The sequence below is a fragment of the Podarcis melisellensis genome (assembly GCF_964234715.1).
Source record: "Podarcis melisellensis genome assembly, chromosome: 2".
NCBI classification, from domain to species: Eukaryota; Metazoa; Chordata; class Lepidosauria; order Squamata; family Lacertidae; genus Podarcis; species Podarcis melisellensis.
In genome coordinates this window covers 113,358,160-113,386,148 of record NC_138529.1, presented here as the reverse complement: position 1 = coordinate 113,386,148, position 27,989 = coordinate 113,358,160, and the positions used below count along the sequence as shown (strand labels likewise).

Below are 27,989 nucleotides of genomic sequence, written 5' to 3'. Positions count from 1 at the left end.
AGAAGGAAACGTAAAAAACACCTATACGGTTTATTAAAGTATCTGTGATTTTCCCCGTGTGAGTTCGTTGATGTCTTCTAAGTGCTCCATATTCCACATTCAATACATTTTCATGGTTTCTCCCCTGTATGAGTTCGTTGGTGTATTCTAAGTTTCCCACTTTCACTGAAACTCTTTCCACATTCAAAACATTTAAATGGTTTCTCCCCTGTATGAATTCGTTGGTGTATTCTAAGGCTCCCACTTGTACTGAAGCTCTTTCCACATTTCATACATTTAAATGGTTTCTCCCCTGTGTGAGTTCGTTGGTGTCTTCTAAGTGATCCCCTTTCACTGAAGCTCTTTCCACATTCAATACATTTATATGGTTTCTCCCCTGTGTGAGTTCGTTGGTGTATTCTAAGTGATCCCCTATCACTGAAGCTCTTTCCACATTCCATACATTGAAATGGTTTCTCCCTCGTGTGACTTTGTTGGTGTCTTCTAAGTTTCCCACTTGTACTGAAGCTCTTTCCACATTCAATACATTTAAATGGTTTCTCCCCTGTGTGAGTTCGTTGGTGTATTCTAAGTGATCCACTATCACTGAAGCTCTTTCCACATTCAATACATTTAAATGGTTTTTCCCCTGTGTGAGTTCGTTGGTGTATTCTAAATGATCCACTATCACTGAAGCTCTTTCCACACTCAAAACATTCAAATGGTTTCTCCCCTGTGTGAGTTCGTTGGTGTATTCTAAGTGCTGCGCTTTTGCTGAAACTCTTTCCACATTCAACACATTTAAATGGTTTCTCCCCTGTATGAGTTCGTTGGTGTATTCTAAGTGTATCATTTCGACTGAAGCTCTTTCCACATTCAATACATTCAAATGATTTCTCCCCTGTGTGAGTTCGTTGGTGTATTCTAAGTGCTCCGCTTATGCTAAAACTCTTTCCACATTCAATACATCTAAATGGTTTCTCCCCTGTGTGAGTTCGTTGGTGTATTCTAAGTGCTCCACTATCACTGAAGCTCATTCCACATTCCATACATTGAAATGGTTTCTCCCTCGTGTGACTTTGTTGGTGTCTTCTAAGTTTCCCACTTGTACTGAAGCTCTTTCCACATTCAATACATTTAAATGGTTTCTCCCCTGTGTGAGTTCGTTGGTGTATTTTAAGTGCTCCACTACCACTGAAGCTCTTTCCACACTCAAAACATTTAAATGGTTTTTCCCCTGTGTGAGTTCGTTGGTGTATTCTAAGTGCTTCATTTTGACTGTAGCTCTTTCCACACTCAAAACATTCAAATGGTTTCTCCCCTGTGTGAATTCTTTGGTGTATTCTAAGATTTCCACTATCACTGAAGCTCTTTCCACATTCAATACATTTATATGGTTTCTCCCCTGTGTGAGTTCGTTGGTGTATTTTAAGTGATCCCCTATCACTGAAGCTCTTTCCACATTCCATACATTGAAATGGTTTCTCCCTCGTGTGACTTTGTTGGTGTCTTCTAAGTTTCCCACTTGTACTGAAGCTCTTTCCACATTCAATACATTTAAATGGTTTCTCCCCTGTGTGAGTTCGTTGGTGTATTCTAAGTGCTGCACTTTGGCTGAAACTCTTTCCACATTCAACACATTTAAATGGTTTTTCCCCTGTGTGAGTTCGTTGGTGTGTTCTAAGTGCTGCACTTTGGCTGAAACTCTTTCCACATTCAACACATTTAAATGGTTTCTCCCCTGTATGAGTTCGTTGGTGTATTCTAAGTGTATCATTTCGACTGAAGCTCTTTCCACATTCAATACATTCAAATGGTTTCTCCCCTGTGTGAGTTCGTTGGTGTATTCTAAGTGCTCTGCTTATGCTAAAACTCTTTCCACATGCCGTACATTCAAATAGTTTCTCTCCTTTGTGACTTTTTTGTTGTATCCTCAATTTCTTTGTTTTCCCCCATAAATTCACAGGTGGCTTCATAGAATTCTGACTTTCATCTTTCTCACCTGTTTGGGATTCTGGGAGGAAAGAGAATCCTGTTAGACTTTCAAGAAAGACAAAAAGGGAGCTGAACACATGTCAATCCCAATCTGCACCTTCTCTCGTTTTAACACCTTCATTCTCCACTATCCTCTCTAGGTTCCAAATTTTACAAAAGCTGATGAGACAGTGGCAAGAGCAAAACATGATCACTCTATTCAAACTTAATAAGGCAGCATCGTTTTATAATACAGATCTATGCTGGAACTGGTTTATTAGACACATCTCTATTTTTATTTCTCAAGTGAATGATCTCAGGCTCGAGTAACAGTGTATCCTTTGTGAAATAAGTAAAACTTAAGTGCTACATTTAACTGTAAAAATATTGCAATATATTGGAACCTAAGAAGAGCCTGCTGGATCAGGCAAAGGCCCACCTAGTCCAGCATCCTCTTCTCACAGAGGCCAACCAGATGCCTGTGGGAAACCGGCAAGCAGGACTGGAACACAAGAGTCTTCTCTGCGTTCCGGTGCTTTCCAGAAACTAGTATTAAGAAGCGTTATTTGTGAAGAGAATCAGAACTTACAGGGTTAAACAGTTCTGAGTGACGTCTCACATTCTGAGGCGTGGCTATGTACACAGAGGGGAGTGTTTCTCTGTGTGTGTTTTTTCTTTCGCTTTTGCGGCAAGGCAGCAAGATGTGCGCTCTTTCGCCGGGCTGATTTATGATGTTTTTCTACACGATTAAAGACTGTTGGAGATAAGCAAGAAAGCTTGCGTGCAGCCTGATTTATTACACACACATTCCAACAGTTTTCTACCGCTGCGACGACTCTGCTACAGGAAGCTGACGGAGAGCTATCCACGGGAGTCCAGTGGGGCGCAGGGAAGCGTGCCGGACTCCATCCAAAAGCCACAGGTTATGGAGGTCAGCCAAGCGTTTCAAACTGTTGCCAAGTCGTGTAGGTGTGTGTGAAAGCCAGCTGAGGGGAAGCTGAAGTCAGCTGGAGTCCTGCCTAACGTTTGAGGCAGTGAAGCTCGCTGGGAGGATCGGATCTCCGAGGACCGGGTGCCGGAGGAGCTGCTGCTGTTACGTGAGTACGCTCAGCCCCGGGGGAGAAGATGGCAGACAGCCATGAATCGTACGCCGTCCCGTTCGAAAAATTGAACGGAAAGAATTGGGAGGAGTGGAGTAGGAAGCTGAAGGCATGGCTGGTAGCCAAGGGTCTGTGGGAGGCGGTGCAAGGGCCTCCACAGCAAGCGGCGGCTGGTGCTTCGGCAGCAGATATTGCAACTGCCCATGCTTCGCAGAGAAAAAATCACAAAGCCCTGGGAGCTATCGTGCTCATTTTGGAGGGTTCGCAGCTACCTTTGGTAGAGGGGCTGGAGACTGCTCATGAGGCCTACCAGGCACTAGAAAGAGTGCACCACAGGACCACAGCTGGGGCAAAGATCCACACTACCAGACGCTTGTTTGAGATGAAGCTGCATCCAGGTGACAGCATCAGACAGCATGTAACTGAGATGCTCTCTGTTTTCAACCAGTTGAGGCTGTTGCAAGTTAACTTTTCTGAGGAACTGAAAGTTTATATTTTGTTCAGCTCTTTGGACAAAAGTTATGACAATTTGTGTCTAACTTTGGAATCGATGAATCCCGCAGATCTTACGCTGGCGTATGTGACAGGACGCTTGAGTGACGAACAGGAACGCCGTATCAGAGAGGGCCGAGCTGGCACAGGGGGCCCATCTGGTTGCAGGGGGGGGGCAGGCCAGCGGAAGGCACAGTTCAGGCTTTTCCCACTCGTCAATGTTTTGTCTGTGGTTCAGTTAACCATCTGTGTAGATCCTGTCCGCAGAGAGCCAGAGAGGCCAGCCAGGATGTCTCCAAGGTCATTTCCCATGGCAGCCAGTCCAGGAGAGGAGACCAGCGTGGAAAAGCGAAGGGAGGACGTGACTCAGGGAGTGAAGACGGTCCTTATCACCTAACTGCCTCCATGGCAACACTTAAGGACAACTCCAGAGAGGACAGAATGATGCGCTGGGTCATTGACTCTGGAGCCAGCCATCACCTGATAACAGCAACACTTGGTGTCGAAATGTGGAACTGCAGAGCTGTTTCAGCTGGGAAAACAGTTGTATTTGCTGATGGGTCACAGAGGCCTTTGTCTAACGTGGCAAATGTTTTTGTTTCTTTCTTGCAGGCAGAGCTGGAGGTCTACGTTGTGCCTGAGATGAAACACTGTCTTTTATCTGTATCTTGTCTCTTACAGGAGGGGTACAAGGTTTGCTTTGAAAATGATGTCTGTTCTATTTCCAGGGGTGGGAGACAACTCGTCAGTGTTGCATGTCAGAACAATCTCTTTGTTCTGGAGACACCTCTGGAGGATGAGGGGGACGCTGAGGGAGCACAGGCGAAGTGTGCAAACGTTCCCACTCATGATTCATGTGCTCACTTGTGGCACAAAAGAATGTCACATGGCTCTTGGGAAGATATCCAAAAGTTGCCCCAGTACACAGTAGGGTGCAGGATAAAAACATGTGACTGATCCCTAGATTGTAGGGCATGCAGAAAGGCAAAGGTAAAAGGGTGCAGTTATCCCAGAAAGGAGAGGGTAACCACAAAACCTTTTGAGCTTGTGCACACAGACCTTTTTGGGCCCATGCCAAAGCCGAGTCTGGGCGGGGCCAGGTTTGTGCTGACGCTGACAGATGATTTTAGCCAAAATGGCTGGTGCTTCTCGCTGAGAACGAAAGGCGAGGCAGCGCAACTGATCAAAGATTGGGTTGTGGCAGTGGAACTACGGTTCTCCACCAAAGTGCAGGGGTTCAAGAGTGACCGAGGTGCAGAGTTTACTGGGTCCACTCTGCAGAGTTCTTCCGTCAGAAGGGGATACGTCACAAGGTGACGGGTGCTACATCTCCTCAGAGTAAAGCTCTGGCTTAAGTAAACAGAGATTCTACTGTATGACTCCAGTTTGCCTCAGAGTTTTTGGAGCGAGGCTTGGAGGGCAGCCAATTTCACGATGAACAGGTCCTACAATTCAGTGGTAGGTAACACCCCGTATTTCTTGCTCCACGGAATGAAGCCGAAGCTGCATTTCTTCCGTGTGTTTGGTTCACAGGCCTGGGTGCCTGTGCCAAAGGCTCAACAAAAGAAAGGTGACCCGAGGTTCCAGAAAATGATCTTCTGTGGATATGAACCTGCGACAAAGGAGTGGAGGTTTGCATATCCAGAAGGTGATCAGACTAAGCTTCTGATCAGTAAACATGCTGAGTTCTGTGAGCAGAATGGTTGGTCAAGGATCCATGCGAGTCCTGACGTTCTCTCAGAATGTCTGTCTGATTCTGAGGAGGAGAGAGAGCCAGAGGCTGAACCTGTTACTGAGGACCAAGTCTCTGAACAGGGTCAAGAACAGGTTTGGGCATCTCCACAGGTTGTTAAAAGAGAGCCCAAGAGTGAGCCTTCGTCTCCTGTTAGCAAAGTGCAGAAGGTTCGAAGACGTAGTAAGTCAGAGGGGGAGTCTTCTGATGTAGAGGACACACTTGCTGGCCCCAGTGGGTCAGAAGGAGCACCTGGGATTGTGCTCAGACGGTCCACTCGCACCACGAAGGGAGTTCCACCTGAGAGGTTTCAGGTCACCAGCGCGTGGGTTGGTTTCGCACAGTGCGAACCTGGGAGTTTTGAGGAGGTTCAACGGTTGCCTGAGACAAATGCCAGAAAGGGGCGAGAGGCAATGCAAAGGGAGTTGAACTCAAAGAGGTCTGTAGATGTGTGTTCACAGTTTCCCTCAGGATGCGAGACGAGAGGGGGTGTGAAGATAATCAGAACTTACAGGGTTAAACAGTTCTGAGTGACGTCTCACATTCTGAGGCGTGGCTATGTACACAGAGGGGAGTGTTTCTCTGTGTGTTTTTTTTCTTTCACTTTTGCGGCGAGGCAGCAAGATGTGCGCTCTTTCGCCGGGCTGATTTATGATGTTTTTCTACACGATTAAAGACTGTTGGAGATAAGCAAGAAAGCTTGTGTGCAGTCTGATTTATTACACACACATTGCAACAGTTTTCTACCGCTGCGATGACTCTGCTACAGGAAGCTGATGGAGAGCTATCCACGGGAGTCCAGTGGGGCGCAGGGAAGCGTGCCGGACTCCATCGAAAAGCCACATTATTGCCTAGGACCGCGAGGGGAGAGGAGAGACGTTAGTCTTATCCTTTTTTTCAAGCTATCCAAGTTGCTGGCTCTCACTGTCTCCTGTAGGATGGATTCCATAGATGAACTACGCTTCTGTTGATTCATCTTTTGCAGCCCTTAAAGGCCTAAGCTTTTGGGGGCTGCTGTATTATGGCCTAAGCTTTTGTGGGCTGCAGTCTGACAAAGTGGACTCTAGACCAGGAAAGCTGGTGCCACTATAAACCTCTGAGTCTCTTTGTTGGCTTTGTGTACTTATTTTGAAATTTGCACCAAGGTTGTACCACAGTGTCTCCATGGAAGCTTAGGGACGGACAAAATTACAGGGTGTCAGCTCCGTGAATCTCAAGCCTCTCGTGCCTCCGCTGACAGAGCCTGAAAGCCCAAGAGATGTGATTCGGTTGGAATGTGAAGCAGGGGAGGAGCAGCCAAGCTGCAGCAGGAGCAAAGAACAAGGAGCAGGAAGAGGGGGTGACGGGGGGGGCACAGACTGTTATCTCCAGTTTGAGCTCTGACACAGAGCCCCCGAAATAGCCTGTCCAAAAAATCGTAGGCTCGAGAGAATCTGCGAGAAGAGGGGAAAAGTAAGCGAAAGTGGGGGCTTCTTTGATGGAGGACTCGGCAACTGCAAGCTGGGATGAACAGGCCGAGGACTGAGCTCCACAGTGATTTATGAGTTTGAGATAATTACTACTGGAGGTGTCTCACGTCTGTGCGGGAGAACCAAGCCATTACACAGGGACGCTAAAATTATTATCCCACTCACTCACTCTCACAAACAACCCCAGTCGGTAAGATTGGCAATTTTACACAATTTGCTTATAATACCAGACGCTCTTGGACTTTATATGTGCAATCCTAATTACAGAGCCTCCAGCCACAGGAATTGTGTATCATGATAATGGGTCCTTTGTCCCTTAACCCCACCAAACTGGGGAGGTGTATGCATCTATTGTGTTTTGATGCTGGTGGAATGTATCATTCTGACCCTGTCTATAAAAAATAAGAATAATAGAAACAATTTATGTACATAAATTATAAATAATTAAGGGAAACATTTCCATCCCACTTCACCCATTTTTCAGGATTGGTGTGCAACTTCATTACCATCAATTATTCCTGCAGTGGAAATAACACCTAAGATTTCAAAGCCTGGAGGAAGAAAATCTGCCCCCACTACTTTAGGAAAAGGATTCAAGAAACAAAGAGCTGCTTCGGAGAAGGCCTCACCCCTTCCTTCTTCTTGTCAGGAACTTCCTTCCATTTGTCTCCTCTTCATCTTTTCCTCTTTCTCCCTCCACCACCCATCTATCCCTGTCCCCATCTCCTCTCCCCTGGAACTCACCAGATTTCTCCAAGGGTCCTGGGAGGGAATGCTCAGAGGTTGTGGGGAGGGATGCGGGAGAGAGCCTGACCAGGTCACCCGTCCATCTTCCTCCCTCCATCCTGGCCAGGGTTGCAGGTTCAGTCTCAGCTAGGTTTGCAGGTTCAGCTTCCTGAGGAGTGCAGAATCCAGAGCAAGTTGCAGCTTCCTGGGAGGGAGGGAGGGAGGGAGGGAGGGAGGGAGGGAGGGAGGGAGGGAAGAAGAAGAAGAAGCCAAGGGAGTCTGAGAGCCCCTGCAGGGATTCTCCTGCCCAAGACATTCTGCTGCCCCTGGAGAAGCCCCAACTGGGCACCCCCTTCCCAAGATCCCCCACCCATTTTCAAACACCTTTGGCAATTCTTTTCACCTGCCTGTCCCACCTCCCTTCCTAAGGCTGGCATGCTATGCACATTAGTGACCTGAGAGTAGATCCCTTGGAACTTAAGAGTTAACTTGCAAAGGATTGCTCTGAATACATGGGTGGCCCTTGCATGGAGAAGGAGGAAGCCCCTGCCTTGCATCAGGACCCCCTAGGAGAGGCAGTGGATCCGCCCACTCGTCTCTCTTCCCTCGCTGCCGCCTCCTCTGTCCTCCTGCCCTGCAAACACCCTTTGCTCTTGTTCCTCAGGGGAGAGAAGCGGCTGAGGGAAAGAGCCTTCAAACCCATCCATTTCCTCCTCTGCTCCCCCTCCTGTCCTTTTGGGAAACAGGAACTTTGGTCAGGAGTAAACAACTTAGACAGCAGGTTCGCAAGATAAGCACTTTGGAGCACTGCTTGCTCCTACTATGTGTGTGTCTCTGTGTGTTTGGACCTAGAGGACAACATACATGTTTACACGACGTGATTCCTTAAAGAGGGCGATTCTTTAAAACCGAAGGCCATTTCTACGAAATGGAAGACTTCCGAAGACAGCCTTTTACAGGGAAATTGTTGATAGTTTTTATTTTGTTGGAAGCTACCCAGATGGGCAGAGGCAACCCAGTCAGATAGGCAGGATGCAAATAATAATAATAATAATAATAATAATAATAATAATAATAATAATAATTGCTTCCTAAGCCTGTCCTAGGACGCGGGTAGCGCTGTGGGTTAAACCACAGAGCCTAGGACTTGCTGATAAGAAGGTTGGCGGTTCGAATCCCCGCGACGGGGTGAGCTCCCGTTTCTCGGTCCCTGCTCCTGCCAACCTAGCAGTTCGAAAACACATCAAAGTGCAAGTAGATAAATAGGTACCGCTTTGACAGGAAGGTAAGCAGCATTCCCGTGCACTGCTCTGGTTCGCAAGAAGCGGCTTAGTCATGCTGGCCACATGACCCGAAAAGTGTACGACGGCTCCCTCGGCCAGTAAAGCAAGATGAGCGCCGCAACCCCAGAGTCGGCCACGACTGGACCTAATGGTCAGGTGTCCTATACCTTTTTAAGCCTGTCCTGATTGGCATGCTGATCACAGACTCTGTCCAAACAACCCCTTTGAATGCAACAGGGCTTCCTATTTTTACTGCTATCAGTGGGAACAGTCAAACCACGAAGCCACTGATCAACCAGAGTTTCCTGTTTTGACCAAGCACAGTTTGAAGTTAGCTTAACATCCCAGCTTATTCCAAAGCCGCCAGCTGTAGTTTCCTGGTTTGGGCAAAATGGAAAGTTTGTTAGCTATGGCTCATAAGAGATTGCCTGGTTTCATCACAGTTCCCCATAAGGGCCGGCCCAATCATGAGGTAAGCTGGGACAATTAGGTCAGGAGGCAGATGCAGGGAGAGATGGGACCAGCACGTTCCCAGCTCCCCTGTTTGTTAGCCTTGCTGCCAGTGCAGGACCACAGCTGGTAAATTTGTACAGCTACCCATCTAGAAAGTTTGGTCTAGCAAGCCTTTTAAAAGTGGATTAGAGAGAAAGTGCAGGGAGGAGGAATATTCACCACCATAGCTAAACAGAACCTCCATGTCGAGAGGCAGTGGAGCTGTGACCTCCAGGTGCTGGAAACCCAGGTGAGAGGAGGGCACTTACCTTTCCCAGAAGCCCCTCAGTGTCTGGGAGCAGGGTCTGGTCTGTCCCCCCTGCTCTCCCACTGGGCCACCAACTGGCATCTGCAGCTCCCCTGAAGGAGAGGACACCATCCCCGGAGTGGGAAGGACTGGGAGCCTGTGGGGTTTCCCACCCTGAACGAGGGGGCTGCATCGTCTTCAGGAAATCCTGCTTCTGGGCATCCCAGTGCTGCTGCGGCTGCCCCTCCTCTGGCTCCTGCTTAATTTGACATAAATCTTCCCAAGGCAGAAGATCCCTGATGGTCCCAACTTGGCCGACAGGAGGTTTCTTTCCTTTGCACTCCAGTCTCTCCCTTTGAATGGGTCTCCTGGGTCCCTGCTCTTCAATTTTTACGTCACCCTGCTGGAAAAGAAATAAACACAAAGTAAAAAGGCAGCAACAGATCTTTGTATATGATTAAGGCTGCGACAGACCCACCTAACACTTAAAGTACACGGCTTCACCCAAGAAATCCTGCCAGCTGCAGTTTGTTAGGGGTGTTGAGAACTGTAGTAATAAACTACAGGTCCTGTGGTTCTCTGGGGGAAGCCACATACTTTAAATGTATGGTATCTGCACAGCCTAAGAACAAAAGGACAAAAGGAATATCCAAAATATTTTATATTTGATGGTCACAAACTCTCTTGACTGAAGACATTCTAACTTGCAGTCCATTGGCTGCATATGGCTTGCCAAGCCTCAGGGTGTGTCCTGCTAGTCCCTGCCGTTTCCATCTCCTGATCTGATCATAGGATGAAGATCTCTGTCTGTCCTGGAGAGAAAGATGCGTAAGGGCCCTTGGAGAGATTTTTAAAACTCCAATTTCACCACAAAGCAGCACAGTGCTGAAATGGCGTAAAAGCCCTGCTCTGGAAATAAATGATCCCTCTGGCTGCTCTTTAAAGAGGATTTCTAAAGAACAATCTGAAGGGTCTTTTTTCTTAGAACTCATTGCTAATTCAGCAGAGTCTTCTTGTGCTCTTATTTTTCCCCACCCCAGCACTGGGGTTGGAAGGTCTAAACATGCTGATTGTGTTTGCAAAACTTGTATGTATGCTAGATGGCATGTCTGGTGAGTGTGTGCAGCACCTCTGGCGTGTGTGCATGTGACTTTATGGTCTGCATCTCTTTTCTGTGTGCGCATGCATGTGCATACATTGGCCACAAAGCTCACTGGAATGTGGCCTCCAGAATCAATGCAGCTTTAAGCCCCAAAATGTTCCTCCTGCTCTATAGGAAAGAACAATCAAATCTGAGACTATCAGGAGGAGAGAACTGGATCTACAGAGTTAATGTTCTCAACATCCTATGGACACAAACTGCAATGAGATTTCCCTTTAATTGCTTTGAGATTTTTTCCCTTAAAAATATGAAGCAGCATAGAAATGAGTAATAATCTGAACATGAATAATCTGAACATAGAATCCTCCTTTCCTCTGCCTTCTCAAATCTGGCACTCACTTCAACCCTCAGCCTTCATTTGCCTTAATGAGGAAGATGGAAATAAAACCTTTAACGAAACAGGCTTAAGCCTCTCTCACTTATTTACACGCAGACACAAGAGGTCACTAGCATTGACAGCTTGGGAATAGATCAGATGCATTCTCTGGAGTATAGATCTATCAGCTGTTTTAATTGCCGTGCCAGATCAACAGAACCTCCATGTGTAGGCACAGTGGACCTTGATTTGGGGCAGGCAAAAGAAGCCATTTCCTGGCTAAATGAATCGGATGGACATCATTGCCAGAAGATGCAACGATGGTGGTGGCAAAGAGAGCTTTCAAAGGCGATTAGACCAGTTCACCAAGGAGGGCGATAAGTTTATCAATGGCACTGGCAGAGGGAGGGGGCAGGAGTAGTGGCCTGCAAAGGGTGTCAGGGGGCTGCAGAGTGAGAGGGACACCTCCCTGCTGCACTGCTCTTCCATTCCCCCCTGCCTCCCCTTCCCTCTCCCCCGTGGGGGAGGACCGTGGAAGAGGACGGGGCTCCCTGCTGAGGGACAAGGAGAGGGGCGGCAAAAGCCCCAGCTACGCCGCTGATCCGTGAGCGACTATATGCATCGTCCACCGGGAAGCAGCAGCTGCCCTGGACCCCTCATTCTGCCCCTTGAGCTCAGGACTGAAGGGAGCAGCTCCCCAGGGTCTCCGGCAGGGTCCGTGCCAGCCTGAGCCAGAGATGTTTGCCCCTGTGCCCTCCTGCCCCTCAGCTGCGCCCCTTCCCCTTCCTGCCCGGTTGGGGGGGGGCGCCCTGCAGCCTCTGACTCCACTCGGGGCCTGATCCTGCCAGGCGCACCTGCTCTCCCCCTCCTCCTCCCCTTCCCGCCTCCTGCACCTCGGACTCCTCGCTCCGTCCCTGCAGCGGAATCCGGCTCCTCTCCGGGGAAACTCGCCAGGCCACGGGCCGCTGCTCCTCCGCTCTCCTCGGCGGGGGACAGGAAAGTGCAGCCGCTCTCGAGTCCCCCTGGCTGGCCCCGTTTCCTGCCTCTCTGGGCATCGGAGCTCGCTGGCTGTGGGTTGGGCCCTGGGAGGCTGCGAAGCTGGATGCGCCCCCTTGCGCTGTCTCCCTCAAAATTTATTGTATCGTTAGAATCTACCTGGCATCTTATATGCTATCCAGAATGTTGCACCTGTCTCGGGGACAGAATGTCCTCACCTGTCCCGGGGCAGTCTACTCTACGGGATATCTAACGATCCGGGATAGCAGCGGGAAATGGCACTGGAATAAGGGTATTTCCCGCAAAAAAAGGGAAGGTTGACAGCTATGCCTGCAGCCCGAATGGGTAGCTGGAGGGGGCAGTCCAGTTCCCAGCTCTGCTGGTTGGGATCATGCAGTCACTTAGCTCCAGCAACCAACCTTTCCAAACCCTCCAACATTTCTCTGATGAAAATAGGAACATCCCATTCCATAAATATAATTTTCCTATTTATATACCGCACATCTTATTACGCTGCCCCAGCAACTCTGGGAAGTTTCCAAAATATATAAAAAACATAATAAAACATTAAACATTAAAAAACTTTCCTATACAGGATTGCCTTCAGAGGGCTGGGGGTTGGATAACTCCATTCTCTAATTCTAAACATTGACACTTGGAGGGTTTCTCTTTCCCTGCTTTTTCATTCACTGCCTCTGGTCTCCTGCATCCATCTAGCAGAGGAGGGGAGCCTTTTTGGCTTTCATACTTCTCCACCCCCCACCCCACCCCCAATATAACCAAAAGCACAATATAACCAAAAACACACACACCATTTGGGAGCGAGGACCAAAAAAATAAAATTGTTTTATATATTTTATTACTTATTTTTGCATTTCAATCTACTGTATCTATAAATTTTATTGTTTATAGCCAATGGCCACCACAATACAATATGAGCACAAATCACACAGCTGCAAAACAAAAGACATTGCATGCACCAGACCAGGATATATCTATAGCGTACAAAATTAATTTTCACATTTCTTTCAATGGGAAGGATATAGGGCAGCAGAGCCAAGGTGAGGTCCAGAGTGGAGTTTCTATCATCCTTGACTGTCTGCCCTGCTGGCTGAAGCTGATGGGAACTGGACAACAACATCTGGGGACATCTCAATGGTTATTCTGTGATATACAAAATCTTCAAAGGATTAAGGCACTGATCCAGAAGAGAATGGACTGAGAAGAGGCCCCACTGAATTATCTGAAGTGAAATATTAATATTATTATTATTAATACCCCGCCCATCTGGCTGAGTTTCCCCAGCCACTTTGGGCGGCTTCCAATCAAGTGTTAAAAACAATACAGCATTAAATATTAAAAACGTCCCTAAACAGGGATGCCTTCAGATGTCTTTTAGGATAGGATAGCTGCTTATTTCCTTCACATCTGAAGGGAGGGTGTTGGCTTCCTAACTATAAGCTACTCTGTTTGGATATCATAAAAATTCACAGACAGACATACTTTAATGTTGTATACAGTGTAAAGTTGGGGAATTGAGAGGTGGGGAGAGCAAGCGGGGGGGAGGGGTAGTACACTTTCATTATTTTACAAAGTTCATATGCAAGGTGTTTGTGTCAGTGTGACATGGCTAGGTTCTCTTCCTTTTCATTTATTAGTTTTCATTGGCAGTGAGAAAGATCGAGGGGCCCAAGAGCACAGTTGGTTGCCTTCAGTTGACTGCAGTAAAGGTGGTGGAGGCTGAACCATTTTGAGGACGTGAGCTGCAATTTGAAGAAGACGTGAGTTGCAATTTGACATCATCTGGAGGGGCCACAGGTTACCCAACAGATCCGTTTTCAGCGCCTTGACCTTCTCCTGGCGCAGCTGCCCTTGGAAATCTTCGTACTGAATGTGCTTTTGTCCTGTGGTGCCTCTCCAGGTGGGCCTTCTTCAGGACAGAGAGGGCCTCACCACAAATGAGGCACACGGGCATGCCTTTCAGCTCCACAAAGAATTTGTCGTGTGTCCATCTTTTTTGAAAATGCGGCACTCCAAATCTATCTTCCTCTTCTTGTGGACACATTGATTGTGTCCAGAAACAGACAATTAGGCAGACGGAGCTGTTCTCATATAGGAGTCCTATGCTGCCTATAGCCAGCCCTGGTCAGTAATGTGTCTGCAGCTCTTTGAGCCATTGAAGTTTCTGAGCTCTTTTCAAAAGCAGCCCCAGGAAGAGTGTGTTAAACTAACTCCTATGCAATGTGGCACCAGACTGCTTTCTTTTTTTGTAATTATCTGTTTGTTTTAAATTCTGTAGCTTAAATTCTCTTGATGCTTCTTTTTTTGAGAAGGGCCTCTTACGCTCACAAAGCAATGATTTTCAGTGCAGCTTCATAACACTGATTGCGCCCTCACACTGCCCATTTTTGTGTGGGGATTTGGATCCAGAAAAGGAGCAGACAGGGAAAGGTTAAGCAGAATCCCACCCACCCCCCGTGCCACCCGTAGGTGTGCTCAGTCTTCGCCTGCTTCATGACTCCACCTTGCACGAGAAGGCAGGATGGAGCTGCAGAAAATAGGAAGTGGTCCTTCAACCGGCCAGGACATCTCACCATCACAGACAGATCCAATCTCCTGCTGTGGAGCCAAGAGTGGCCCTGGGATGGTAGAGAGAGGAGGGGAAGGGGCCAGGGACAGAAAGAATGGCAGGGCTTCAGATGCTCCCTTGGACCCCTCCCCTGACATCAAGGGGAGCTCCTCTTCTGGGGCTGAAAGCATTGGGGTGGTTTGATTTTATCAGTATTGCAAGGAAGCATAGAAGGAAAGGTAAAAAACACCTATGCGGTTTATTAAAGTATCTGTGGTTTTTCCCCTGTGTGAGTTCGTTGATGTATTCTAAGGTATCCATTTTGACTGTAGCTCTTTCCACATTCAATACATTTAAATGGTTTCTCCCCCGTGTGAGTTCGTTGATGTATTCTAAGGTATCCATTTTGACTGTAGCTCTTTCCACATTCAATACATTTATATGGTTTTTCCCCCGTGTGAGTTCGTTGATGTCTTCTAAGTGCCCCACTTCGACTGAAGCTCTTTCCACAATCCAAACATTCAAATGGTTTCTCCCCCGTGTGAGTTCGTTGGTGTCTTCTAAGTGCTTCATTTTGACTGTAGCTCTTTCCACATTCCATACATTGAAATGGTTTCTCCCCCGTGTGAGTTCGCTGGTGTCTTCTAAGTGATCCACTATCACTGAAACTCTTTCCACATTCAATACATTTAAATGGTTTCTCCCTGTGTGAGTTCGTTGATGTATTATAAGGGTTCCACTTGTACTGTAGCTCTTTCCACATTCAATACATTTAATTGGTTTCTCCCCTGTGTGAGTTCGTTGATGTATTCTAAGGTATCCATTTTCACTGTAGCTCTTCCCACATTCCATACATTTATATGGTTTCTCCCCTGTGTGAGTTCGTTGGTGTATTCTAAGTGATCCACTATAACTGAAGCTCCTTCCACATTCAAAACATTTAAATGGTTTCTCCCCTGTGTGAGTTCGTTGATGTATTCTAAGGTATCCATTTTCACTGTAGCTATTATCACATTCAATACATTTATATGGTTTCTCCCCTGTGTGAGTTCGTTGATGTCTTCTAAGTGTTTCACTAAGACTGAAGCTCTTTTCACATACAGTACATTTAAATGGTTTCTCCCCCGTGTGAGTTCGTTGGTGTCTTCTAAGTTTTCCACTTTCACTGAAGCTCTTTCCACATTCAAAACATTCAAATCGTTTATCTCCTTTGTGAGTTTGTTGTTGTATCCTCAATTTTTTTGTTTCCCCCCATAAATTCACAGGTGGCTCCATAGAATTCTGACTTTCATCTTCCAGACCTGTTTGGGAGTCTGGGAGGAAAGAGAATCCTGTTAGACTTTCAAGAAAGACAAAAAGGGAACTGAACACCTGTCCATCCCAATCTGCACCTTCTCTCGTTGTAACATCTTCATTCTCCACTGTCCTCTCTAGGTTCCAAATTTTACAAAAGCTGATGAGACAGTGGCAAGAGCAAAACATGATCACTCTATTCAAACTTAATAAGGCAGCATCGTTTTATAATACAGATCTATGCTGGAACTGGTTTATTAGACACATCTCTATTTTTATTTCTCAAGTGTATGATCTCAGGCTCGAGTAACAGTGTCTCCTTTGTGAAATAAGTAAAACTTAAGTGCTACATTTAACTGTAAAAATATTGCAATATATTGGAAGCTAAGAAGAGCCTGCTGGATCAGGCAAAGGCCCACCTAGTCCAGCATCCTCTTCTCACAGAGGCCAACCAGATGCCTGTGGGAAACCGGCAAGCAGGACTGGAGCACAAGAGTCTTCTCTGCCTTCCTGTGCTTTCCAGAAACTAGTATTAAGAAGCATTATTGCCTGGACCACGAGGGCAGAGCAGAGACGTCAGTCTTATCCTTTTTTTCAAGCTATCCAAGTTGCTGGCCCTCACTGTCTCCTGTAGGATGGATTCCATAGATGAACTACGCTTCTGTTGATTCATCTTTTGCAGCTCTTAAAGGCTGATAGATGTATTATGGCCTAAGCTTTTGTGGGCTGCAGTCTGACAAAGCGGACTCTAGACCAGGAAAGCTGGTGCCACTATAAACCTCTGAGTCTCTTTGTTGGCTTTGTGTACTTATTTTGAAATTTGCACCAAGGTTGTACCACAGTATCTCCATGGAAGCTTAGGGACGGACAAAATTACAGGGTGTTATTCCGTGAATCTCAAGCCTCTCGTGCCTCCGCTGACAGAGCCTGAAAGCCCAAGAGATGTGATTCGGTTGGAATGTGAAGCAGGGGAGGAGCAGCCAAGCTGCAGCAGGAGCAAAGAACAAGGAGCAGGAAGAGGGGGTGACGGGGGGGGCACAGACTGTTATCTCCAGTTTGAGCTCTGACACAGAGCCCCCGAAATAGCCTGTCCAAAAAATTGTAGGCTCGAGAGAATCTGCGAGAAGAGGGGAAAAGAAAGCGAAAGTGGGGGCTTCTTTGCTGGAGGACTCGGCAACTGCAAGCTGGAATGAACAGGCCGAAGACTGAGCTCCACAGTGATTTATGAGTTTGAGATAATTACTACTGGAGTTGTCTCACGTCTGTGCGGGAGAACCAAGCCATTACACAGGGGCGCTAAAATTATTATCCCACTCACTCACTCTCACAAACAACCCCAGTCGGTAAGATTGGCAATTTTACACAATTTGCTTATAATACCAGATGCTCTGGGACTTTATATGCCCAATCCTAAGTGCAGAGCCTCCAGCCCCAGGAATTGTGTATCATGATAACGGGTCCTTTGTCCCTTAAGTCCACCAAACTGGGGAGGTGCATGCATCTATTGTGTTTTGATGCTGGTGGAATGTATTATTCTGACCCTGTCTATAACAAATAAGAGTAATAGAAACAATTTATGTACATTAATTATAAATAATTATGGGAAACATTTCCATCCCACTTCACCGATTTTTCAGGATTGGTGTGCAACATCATTACCATCAATTATTCCTGCCGTGGAAATAACACCTAAGATTTCAAAGCCTGGAGGAAGAAAATCTGCCCCCACTACTTTAGGAAAAGTATTCAAGAAACAAAGAGCTGCTTTGGAGAAGGCCTCACCCCTTCCTTCTTCTTGTCAGGAACTTCCTTCCATTTGTCTCCTTTTCATCTTTTCCTCTTTCTCCCTCCACCACCCATCTATCCCTGTCCCCATCTCCTCTCCCCTGGAACTCACCAGATTTCTCCAAGGGTCCTGGGAGGGAATGCTCAGAGGTTGTGGGGAGGGATGCGGGAGATAGCCTGACCAGGTCACCCGTCCATCTTCCTCCCTCCATCCTGGCCAGGGTTGCAGGTTCAGTCTCAGCTAGGTTTGCAGGTTCAGCTTCCTGAGGAGTGCAGTTGCTTCAATACCTGGGTCAGGTTGTTAGATCAAATAGGTCCTTCTTGGCGCACAGGGAATACATAGCCTCGAACGCATCAAAAGCAGCCTTGGTGATTAGAACCCTGTACTCTAAGAAACAGGCACAAACTGTCAAAGTTGCCTTGCGACTCTTTAAAATGAAAGTCCTCCCTCTTCTACTGGTGGGCATTGCCTTGGGCTCACGTAGGGACTTTGAAAAATTGGAATCTATCCAAACCCAATTCCTCAGGGCCATACTCAGGATCCCCCCCTCAGTGGCAGGTGCGATCATGAGACTGGAAACCGGTTGCCAAGCCTTTAGGTATGTGGCCCTGAAAGCGAAGTTATGGCTTTGGCTTAAGCTTTGTTTCAGACCAGTAGGTTTGGCCCCCTTGATTCTGAGGAATACCTTTCAATCTCCAGGGGAAGGGGAGATAGTGGAGGAAGTGCAGAAGTGCGGGTTGTCCTCCCTTTATAGAGAGTCCATGACGTATAGCCACGCAAAGGTGGTGATTGCCCAAAGATTAAGGGATATTGCGAGACAGGAGGACATAGCCCGTGTGAAACCAGGGCTGTTTCTGGGGGAACAGATGTACCGAGCTGCTCCAGCTCGCTACCTGGCGGATATCCACTATGTGGAATACCGCAGACTATTTACCGCGGCTAGGCTGAATGTTCTTGACTCGGCGGTTCTGAAGGGAAGATATGGAGGAGTCCCATATGACCAGAGATTATGCCATTGTGTGTTGGGTGAGGTAGAATCCACAGAGCACATTTTACTGAGCTGTCCCTTCTACAACGATTTAAGACAGTATCTTATAACCCCATACTTACCCCAGCTTAGTCCCCGACAAAGAGGAAAGCAGACAGCATATCTGCTAAATAAGTCTTCTAGGAAAACAACTTTGTCAGTGGCTAAATTCCTTTTCCTGGCACTCAAGCGTCGGAAACATACAATTGAATGCCTTGATGTGGGTTATCTGTGAGAGGTTTAGTGCTGTGGCCCTACCTTATTCATGTACCCCTATGATGTTTTAGTTCATAATTCTGTATTGTGTTTTAATTCTGTGTTTTATTTCTGACTATCGGTCGAATAAAGGAAATTGATTGATTGAAAATCTGCCCCCACAATTTAGGAAAAGGATTCAAGAAACAAAGAGCTGCTTTGGAGAAGGCCTCACCCGTTCCTTCTTCCTGTCAGGAACTTCCTCCCATTTGTCTCCTCTCCATCTTTTCCTCTTTCTCCCTCCACAATCCATCTATCCCTGTCCCTATCTCCTCTCCCCTGGAACTCACCAGATTTCTGCAAGGGTCCTGGGAGGGAATGCTCAGAGGTTGTGGGGAGGGATGCGGGAGACAGCCTGACCAGGTCACCCATCCATCTTCCTCCTTCCATCCTGGCCAGGGTTGCAGGTTCAGTCTCAGCTAGGTTTGCAGGTTCAGCTTCCTGAGGAGTGCAGAAGCCAGAGCAAGTTGCAGCTTCCTGGGAGGGAGGGAAGAAGAAGCCAAGGGAGTCTGAGAGCCCCTGCAGGGATTCTCCTGCCCAAGACATTCTGCTGCCCCTGGAGAAGCCCCAACAGGGCATCCCCTTCCCAAGATCCCCCACCCATTTTCGATCACCTTTGGCAATTCCTTTCACCTGCCTGTCCCACCTCCCTTCCTAAGGCTGGCATGGTATGCACATTAGTGGCATGAGAGTAGATCCCATAGACCAAGCAAAGTTTGAAGTTCGCTTAATATCCCGGCTTGTTCCAAAGCTGGCAGCTGTAGTTTCCTGGTTTGGGCAAAATGGAAAGTTTGTTAGTTATGGCTCATAAGAGACTGCCTGGTCTCATCACAGTTCACCCTCAGGGCCGGACCAATCATGAAATAAGCTGGGACAATTAGGTCAGGAGGCAGATGCAGGGAGATACGGGACGAGCACGTTCCCAGCTCCCCTGTTTGTTAGCCTTGCTGCCAGTGCAGGACCACAGCTGGTAAATTTGTGCAACTACCCATGCAGAGTCCTTCTCTTTTCCCCTCTCTCACTAAAGGTTGGGTGGGGGTCCTTCCTGGAGTGATGCATTCTGGTTGTGGGGGTCAGGAGACTGTGGTGGCGGCAGTTAGAGTTTTTTGTTTTGAACTTGGGTCAACTTAGGTTTTATCATAACTTTGCTGCAGCAACGCATCAAAAACTGTTCCTATTTGTAACCCAGCTTTTCAGGCTGTGATTCAGTCATCTGAACCTGGCCATTATCATAATAAATCTTACAACAACTTGGCAAGATAGGCCAGTGTTATTCTATTTGCACTACACATGGCAGTGCTGAGGCTGCAAGACGTGCCAAGATTTTTACCACAGCAGGGAGTGTTGAAATGTTGCCAGCCTGGGAGCTGTGCCAGCCTCCCGGTGCACTCCAAAGGTGAAACATTCCGATGGTCACTCTCTGGCTGCCGTTCAGGAATCTTCCTCTCAGTCCAGGTGACCGGTCAAATAAGCAGCCTCTCTCTCATAAGGAAGCATACGAATTTCCCTAGCCAACATCAGAGGGAAAAGGCAATCTCGTAGTTTCATTACTACATTTTATTTACTGCAAAACAACAAACACAAAGGACTGTGTGATGGGACGATGAGCTGCTTGTGCGTAAAATGCAAGTCCCTCAGAGTTTGATCAGGTTTTCAAACCTCTGCCTGTGACGGAGCCCCTCCAGCATGGCTGCGTCAATCACTAGTAGAATCCGAAAGTGGCTGCTTTCGGAATCGTTTCCAACATAAAAGCTCTTTAACGGAAACACGTCGTCTGGCCTCTCGGCGTGACAGTTTCCGGCGAGGTGTGGGTGTCCCTATAGGAGGTCCTGAGACCTCCCCACTGTTTTCGCTGGAAGCGTCTCTGAGCCATCCCTCCGACTCACTTTCCCTTGGAGTTCTTGCTCGCCCTCTACTGGTTCCCTCTTCCGCTGCTACTCCTCTCTCAACCTCAGTGAGCCTTTGCGCCCCCGGCGCTTTAGATGGCAGTTCCCTGACATCCACCTCCCCTCCAGGGCCCCCTTCACCCCCTCCCGTCTCCTCCCCTACTGGCGGTGAGGAGGTAAAACCCCTGAAAGAACCTCCTTCGTCTTCCGACGTCGCGAACACTTCCCTCCACTTGTTGCTGTTCCTACTCTCTCGGTAATCTTCGTCATCGGAGTCCACTCCCTCTTCCAACTCCGACTCCGCGAACCCTTCCATTTCCTCTTCCTCATCGGTGGTGCCGAAATACTCCCTCCTAAACCTTGCTATCGGCTGAGGTTTCCTCGGGAACCTTTGGTGGAACGTTTCTGTTAAAACCTCGTCATTGACTTCCTCTGCATTCACCCAGGTGTTTTCTGACTCCGGTTCCCCTTCCCACGCCACCAAATACTCCACCTGATTTCCCTTCCACCTGGAATCGAGGATTTCCGCTACATGGTTGCGGCGTTCCCTCTCTTCCAAGGCTGGTCCCCTGACGTACTCCCCTTCACGTCCCCCCCTGTATGGTGACAGTAACGACCTGTGGAACACTGGGTGCAATTTCATGTGGTTGGGTAATCGGAGTTTGAAAGCTACCGGGTTGACCTGCTGAATGACCTCAAAGGGTCCCAATCTTCTGGGCCTCAATTTCTTACAACCCCCTTTGAACGGCAACCCTTGGGTTGACAACCACACTTGATCCCCCACCCTTATGGTTTCACCTTCCCTTCTGTTCTTGTCTGCCTGCTTCTTATATTGTGCCTTAGCCCTTTCTAAGTTGAGCTGGAGCTGATGATGGATCGCTTCCATCTCTTCTACAAAATGTTCAGCCGCTGGGACGCTCCATCTCTCCCCTCCTTCCCCTGGAAATGCCCTGGGGTGACACCCGTAATTAGCCAAAAAGGGTCTCATCCCTGTGGACACATTCTCCGCATTATTGTAGGCAAATTCTGCCAACGCCAACTTTTCGACCCAATCGTTCTCTCTGTCATTGACATAACACCTCAGATATTGTTGAAGAATGCCATTTGCTCTTTCCGCCTGCCCGTTGGTTTCAGGGTGCCGGGCAGTTGAAAAATTGACTTCCATGTGCAGCAAGCTCATGAGCTTCCTCCAGAACCTGGAAGTAAATTGTTTGCCGCGATCTGAGATCACCCTCAAGGGAGCCCCGTGCAACCTAAAGATGTGTTCTACAAACAACTTCGCTGTTTCTTCCGCTGTGACTGCATGTGAGCATGCTACAAAGTGGCACATCTTAGTTAACAGGTCTACTACTACCATGATGGCTGTTTTCCCCTTGGACTTTGGCAGATCCGTCATAAAATCTATTGATATCGCTTCCCAAGGCCGTTCTGGTGTGGGTAATGGTTCTAATAACCCTGCCGGCGCCCTTCTTTCCCCTTTGGCTCGCTGACATTGGTCACACCCTCTTACATACTCCCTTACATCTTCCCTCACCTTAGGCCACCAAAATTCCCTGGTAACCAACCACATGGTCTTGTGTTGTCCAAAATGTCCCGCCGTGGGGCTATCATGCAACTGCTTGAGTACTCTCCCCCTCAATTCACCTTCGGGTATATACAGTGCCCCTTTGTAATACAATGCCCCATTTCTTTCCTCAAAACCTCCGGGGCTCTCGCCCTCCCCCCTGAGACCTCTGAGCTTATCCTGGGCATATTCATCATTTTCCGTTTCCTCTACCAGTTCTCGTTGCCCCACCAGCGCCGCCCCACACACCCAGCGGTCCTCAGGGATGACATGTCTCTCTTCGATCACCCCCTCCCCTTCCCAATACTCTGGTTTGCGTGAGAGCGCGTCCGCCCTGACGTTTTCTGGGCCTGGCACATAACAAATTTCAAAGTTGAATTTGGAGAATTCCTGTGCCCATCTCACTTGTCGTTGGTTGAGCACTCGAGCTGTTCTCCAATACTCTAAATTCTTGTGGTCGGTGCACACTTGCACCTTGTGTTGTGCCCCAATTAATAAATGTCTCCACCTCCGGAATGCTTCGTGAATGGCAAGTAGTTCCCTGTCATACACCGTGTAATTCCTCTCGGATTTATTCAGCTTCCGCGAGAAGAAGGCACACGGTCTCCACTCCGACGCACTCCTCCCCGGTTGAAGAAGGACCGCCCCTACCGCCCGGTCGGATGCATCGGTTTCCACTCTCATGGGTTTTCGTAAATCCACATGCAGAAGTTGTTCTTCCGAGGCGAAAGCCCTTTTCAGTTCTTCAAAGGCTCGATCCGCCTCTAGCGTCCAAACAAATTTCTTCTTGCTGCTGAGGCAGTCGGTGATGGGCGCCGTCAAGTGGGCAAAGTTCTTGATGAACTTCCGATAAAAGTTCCCAAACCCCAAGAATCTTTGCACGTCCTTCTTGGTCTTCGGTGTCTTCCATTCCAGTACCGCTTGGACCTTGCCTGGATCCATGGCCAATCCCTTGTCTGACAAGCGGTACCCCAGGAATTCCACCTCCTTGGTATGAAACTGGCACTTCTCCAGTTTCACCCACAGCTGGTTGGCTTGCAGCCTGCCCAACACTTCTCGAACGTCCCTCACATGCTGTTCCTCATCTTCCGAATACACCAACACGTCGTCTAAAAAGGCCACACAATTCTTGTAGAGCAAAGGTCCCAGAACGTGGTTTATAAAAGCTTGAAAACACGCGGAGCCCCCTTGTAGACCGAAGGGCATAACGAGGTATTCAAAGGCTCCCAAAGGGGTAAACATGGTGGTCTTCCATTCATCTCCCTTCCTTATGCGTATCAGATTGTACGCCCCCCGCAGGTCCAGCTTTGTAAAAATCTTTCCCTTCCTTACTCTGGTCAAAATGTCATCAATTCGGGGCATAGGGAAAGCCAGGGGCTCCGACACTGCATTGAGGGCCCTAAAGTCACACACCAGTCTCGGTTTGTCTGTGTTCTTTTTGTCCACAAAAAACACTGGGCTGCCCCCCACCGCCCGGGACTCTCTGATGAAACCTCGCTTCAGGTTTTTGTCAATGAACTCCCTCAGCTCCTGCATCTCCCTGTCTGACATGGCGTACAGCTTGCCTACTGGGAGTTGGGCCCCAGGGAGTAGGTTGATTTGACAGTCAAAGGGTCTATGCGGTGGCAGTTTGTCTGCTTCCCTTTCGCTGAATACGTTGCTCAGATCTGCGTATTGCGGGGGCACCTTCCCTTTGTCCATTACTTCCATCCCGGCTAGGGTGACTCTGTCTCCTCCCGAAACCTTCCCCTCCTTGCAGTGTTCTAGGCAATGCGCTGACCCAAAGGAGACCACCCTCTGATGCCAGCCCACTAGCGGATCGTGTAGCGCCAGCCAGCTCATCCCCAAAATGATGGGCGCTCCTCCCAAGATGGCCACATTAAACGCTATCTGTTCGGTGTGCCTTGCCACCCTCATTATCATCGGGACAGTCTGTTGGCTAACTTCTCCCCCCAACAGCTCTCTGCCGTCAATCGTAGTCACCTGCAAGGGGTTACTTAAAGGGAAGGTCTGTATCTGGTGCTCAGCTGCAAACTCCTTACTCATGAAATTACAGGAGCTGCCTGAATCCAAAAGCGCCTTGATCTTTAGTGGGTGTCCGTTTGGCAGTTCTAGTAACACCTCTATCACTAAAGCGGGTCTGGGAGGTTCCGGCATGGGCACTTTCACTGCTCTTTGGCCTGGCTGCTGTGCCCCGACGGTGGCAGCCAGGCGTTGGCTTTTACTTGCTCCTTGCCTTCCTCTTCCTTTCCCCCAACAGCTCCTGCCATCCCTTGCCATTCCTTTCTTTGTGGGCAGACTCTGGCAAAGTGCCCTGGCTGTTGGCAGAGATAACATCTCTTGGCGCTCCTTCCCTCCTTCTTCCGCCCTTCACTGGGATTTGAAACTGCGCGCGCCCGCGCTGTTCCAACTTCCATCGGCTCTGCCGGCGGGAAAGGTGGCTCTGGAATGTCTGGAATGCGGAACTCCCTCCAACGGTCTCCTTTCCCTTCCCGCTTTTCCAAAGCCCTCGCCTCCTGGCGCGCTCCTATGCACAGCGCAGATTTGGTTAACTGATCCATAGACTCCGCCCTGGGCCCCCGGGAAAGCTCATCTTTGACGGTTGAAGAAAGCCCCTCTTCGAAAAGCATTTGGATGGGCTCCGCCGATAGGTCCCACCCCAATTTATGAATCAGCATAGTAAACTCAGTCCAGTACTCACGGACAGATCTGCTTCCTTGCTGGCAAGCCATTAACTGCCTTCGCACCACCCCCTGCTCAATATCGCTGGAAAACATCAGGTCCATGGCACGAAAAAACTTCCTCGTGTCCTTTAGGATCTCATTATTCGCTGCCATCAGGGGTCTAACCCAATCCTTCGCCCCGGATTCGAGATGGCCAATCACAAAAGTCACTCGCGATTCCTCGTCGGGGAAGTCATCAAACTGCAAGTTTAGAGCGTATTGCATCTCTGTTCTAAAGGCATGATAGTTCCTGGGATCCCCCCCGAATTTCTGCACCAATCCTGGCACCTTTCTGGCGAGCGGGGTGGTTTTCTCCTTTCCCTTTTCTGCATCCTGAGCCCTCCTCTCCTCAAGCCTCGCCGTTTGCAGCGCCAACTGGATCTCCAACGCCCTGTACCTTTCTTCCAGGCTTGGACCCCCTCCAGCTGCTCCTGCTCCTCCGGTTCCGGCTGGGTTGCTCATGATGCTTCTCCCTGCACAAGCTGGCTTTCGGTGACTTTCGGATTGCTGTGATGGGACGATGAGCTGCTTGTGCGTAAAATGCAAGTCCCTCAGAGTTTGATCAGGTTTTCAAACCTCTGCCTGTGACGGAGCCCCTCCAGCATGGCTGCGTCAATCACTAGTAGAATCCGAAAGTGGCTGCTTTCGGAATCGTTTCCAACATAAAAGCTCTTTAACGGAAACACGTCGTCTGGCCTCTCGGCGTGACAGTTTCCGGCGAGGTGTGGGTGTCCCTATAGGAGGTCCTGAGACCTCCCCACTGTTTTCGCTGGAAGCGTCTCTGAGCCATCCCTCCGACTCACTTTCCCTTGGAGTTCTTGCTCGCCCTCTACTGGTTCCCTCTTCCGCTGCTACTCCTCTCTCAACCTCAGTGAGCCTTTGCGCCCCCGGCGCTTTAGATGGCAGTTCCCTGACAGACTGCATGTCTAAGCAGTCAAGCCCTGGGTTTTGCCACACACCCAGCTTTCTCCTGAGAGTCGAAGAGACTCAGACTCCTCCTCCCAGCACACAGTGAGAGTCACGCTGAGAACAGAATCTCACATCCCGTCTCATGCTGTGCCAACTCACATGATGTCAACAGCATCTGCTGTTTCCTGCCAGCATGGCATAGGTGGGGGCTAAAATCCCAATAGGGAGCTGTGACGTTAACATATATGAGAGTGCTGGAGGTGAAATAGTTAAACAGGTTGCCCAGTCAGGACCCAGGGGGGTGGAGTCAGTGGCACTATAAAAAGAGCTCAGGGAGGGGCAAAGGGGGAGTTCGTTGAGAAGTTTGTTGGGGAGTTTGCTGGGAGTTGGGTGGTTGGTTGGCGTGGGAGTGAGTTGGAATAGTGTCTGTGGGGAGGTTGAGTTAGTGTAGCAAAATAAGCTGAGTCAGGAACAGTTAGGAGCTGGGAAGACAAGTCAATATCTGAGAGGTGGTTTTGTGAGTGAGAGCAGGTAGCAGAAGTTATAGGTCTGGATAGGCACCCCATGAATGTAATTGACCGATACAGTTTATGAAACCATACACGTGTCAGGGTTGCCTCCAGGTCCCAGCTCACAGAGGACCAACGCCCAGTTGATGTAATGTACAAAAGTCTTTATTGAAGTTTAGTTTCCATTTCAAACCCCAGAGCGTGCAACCCTACGTCTTGACTTCAGATCGGCGAAGTCCCCTCTGAATCACTACCCCCTCCGCACCAGTTTAAGATCCTAGCCCGGCTCCACCTCCTCCGCTGTTCCTTCCTCCTCTGGGTCCTTCTGCCCCCTGGGGTTTCCTCCCTTCTGGACTCTTCTGACGCTGACCCTCCTGAGTCTTGCCCTTCCTTCCGGCGGGCTTTAGGACCTGGCTCCCCATCCGGGCTACCTGCTCTGCCGCTCGCCTGTACATTTGAACTTGGCGCGCGCGCCCAGCCGGTAACCTTCCTCCTGACCGTTTCCCCGCTCTCCGATGTAGGCGTGGTCAACCCTGACTCATCTCCTCTCGCTGGTGGCGAGAACACTGTTCCCGATTCCTGGGACTCCTCCCCCCTACTGCGCTCTGGTGGGGAAGCTGGTCCTGATTTCCAGCTGCTGCTCAAGGAGTCCCCGCTGGCCCCTTCCTTCTGGGGTTTCCCCTTTGGCACCCCCCTCGCCCTGGCCATGGGCGCTCCTTTCTGTGAGTCTTCCGATTCGCTGGTGAGACTCATGGAATCTCTCTGACCACTGTCACTGCCTACTCCCCCCTCGGATTCCTCCTCCTCGCTCTCCATTTGCTCCCCCTCCTGTGTCTCTGCTCCTGAACCCCTGACAGCATGTTAAACTGCAATAAATAAACAGAGGTTTATGTTTCAATTTAACCCTGACTGGACTCCGTATTGTCCCAGGTATGGCATGGGTGCTGGCAGCGAGAAATAAATTGGTGGCACAGGGATCAATAGACAGTGAAAGGCCCAAGGACCCTGTGCGATCGCCACAGGAGCAAACAGCATTTTGGAAATGGAGGCAATTTAGACGGGGAAAACAGGAAATTTAGACGAGGAAAACGGGGGTTGGTGGAGGGGCAACTCTTCAGGCGTAGCTCCTGCTCTGATATAATTGCCAACCTCCCATGTATAGTAAAGTTTGCTCTAACAAGCCTTTTTAAAGTGGATAAGAGAGAATGCAGAGAGGAGGAATATTCACAACCATAACTAAACAGAACCTCCATGTCTAGAGGCACAGGACCTGTGACCATGAGATGCTGGAGACCCAGGTGAGAGGAGGGCACTTACCTTTCCCGGAAGCCCCTCGGTGTCTTGCAGCTGCAGCAGGAAGTCCTCAGCGAGGGCCGCCGCCTGGGCGCAGGTCTCTGGCCTGCCTCCCTTGACCCAGCTCTGCATTTCCGCAGGCAGGATGGTCAGGAACTGCTCCAGGACCAGCAGCTCCACCATCTCTTCCTTGGTGCGCCTCTCTGG

At 48.9% G+C, this 27,989-nt stretch overlaps 3 protein-coding genes and 1 long non-coding RNA gene across 5 annotated transcripts in view; all 4 read right to left on the bottom strand.

Annotated features, from left to right (window-relative positions):
- Positions 1-17,430, bottom strand: part of LOC309365118 (uncharacterized protein) — a 58,268-nt gene extending 40,838 nt beyond the window's left edge. The window contains exon 1 of the mRNA XM_081903284.1: positions 17,413-17,430. The gene's annotated coding sequence lies outside the window, so the exon portion shown is untranslated. The remainder of the gene's footprint in view (positions 1-17,412) is intronic.
- The window catches only part of LOC309361170 (uncharacterized protein), a gene marked incomplete at its 3' end in the record, with an annotated part of 122,090 nt that overhangs the window by 85,635 nt on the left and 8,466 nt on the right, over positions 1-27,989 (bottom strand). The window lies entirely within an intron of this gene.
- LOC309365370 overlaps positions 1-27,989 on the bottom strand; it is a 102,166-nt gene that overhangs the window by 71,690 nt on the left and 2,487 nt on the right. The gene's annotated exons all lie outside the window — the stretch shown is intronic.
- On the bottom strand, positions 6-27,989 carry LOC309364470 (uncharacterized protein). 2 transcript variants are annotated; one of them, XM_081901807.1, is made up of 3 exons: positions 27,807-27,989; positions 19,189-19,375; positions 6-1,993 (listed from the first exon to the last, which is right to left on the bottom strand). In XM_081901807.1, the coding sequence occupies exons 1-3, from the start codon at positions 27,963-27,965 to the stop codon at positions 111-113; spliced, it is 2,229 nt and encodes a 742-aa protein (XP_081757933.1). In that variant the 5' UTR covers positions 27,966-27,989; the 3' UTR covers positions 6-110. The 2 variants fall into 2 exon arrangements, with proteins under 2 accessions (XP_081757933.1, XP_081757934.1); XM_081901808.1 differs by lacking the exon at positions 19,189-19,375 and adding an exon at positions 7,491-7,677 and having other exon boundaries at positions 27,718-27,807.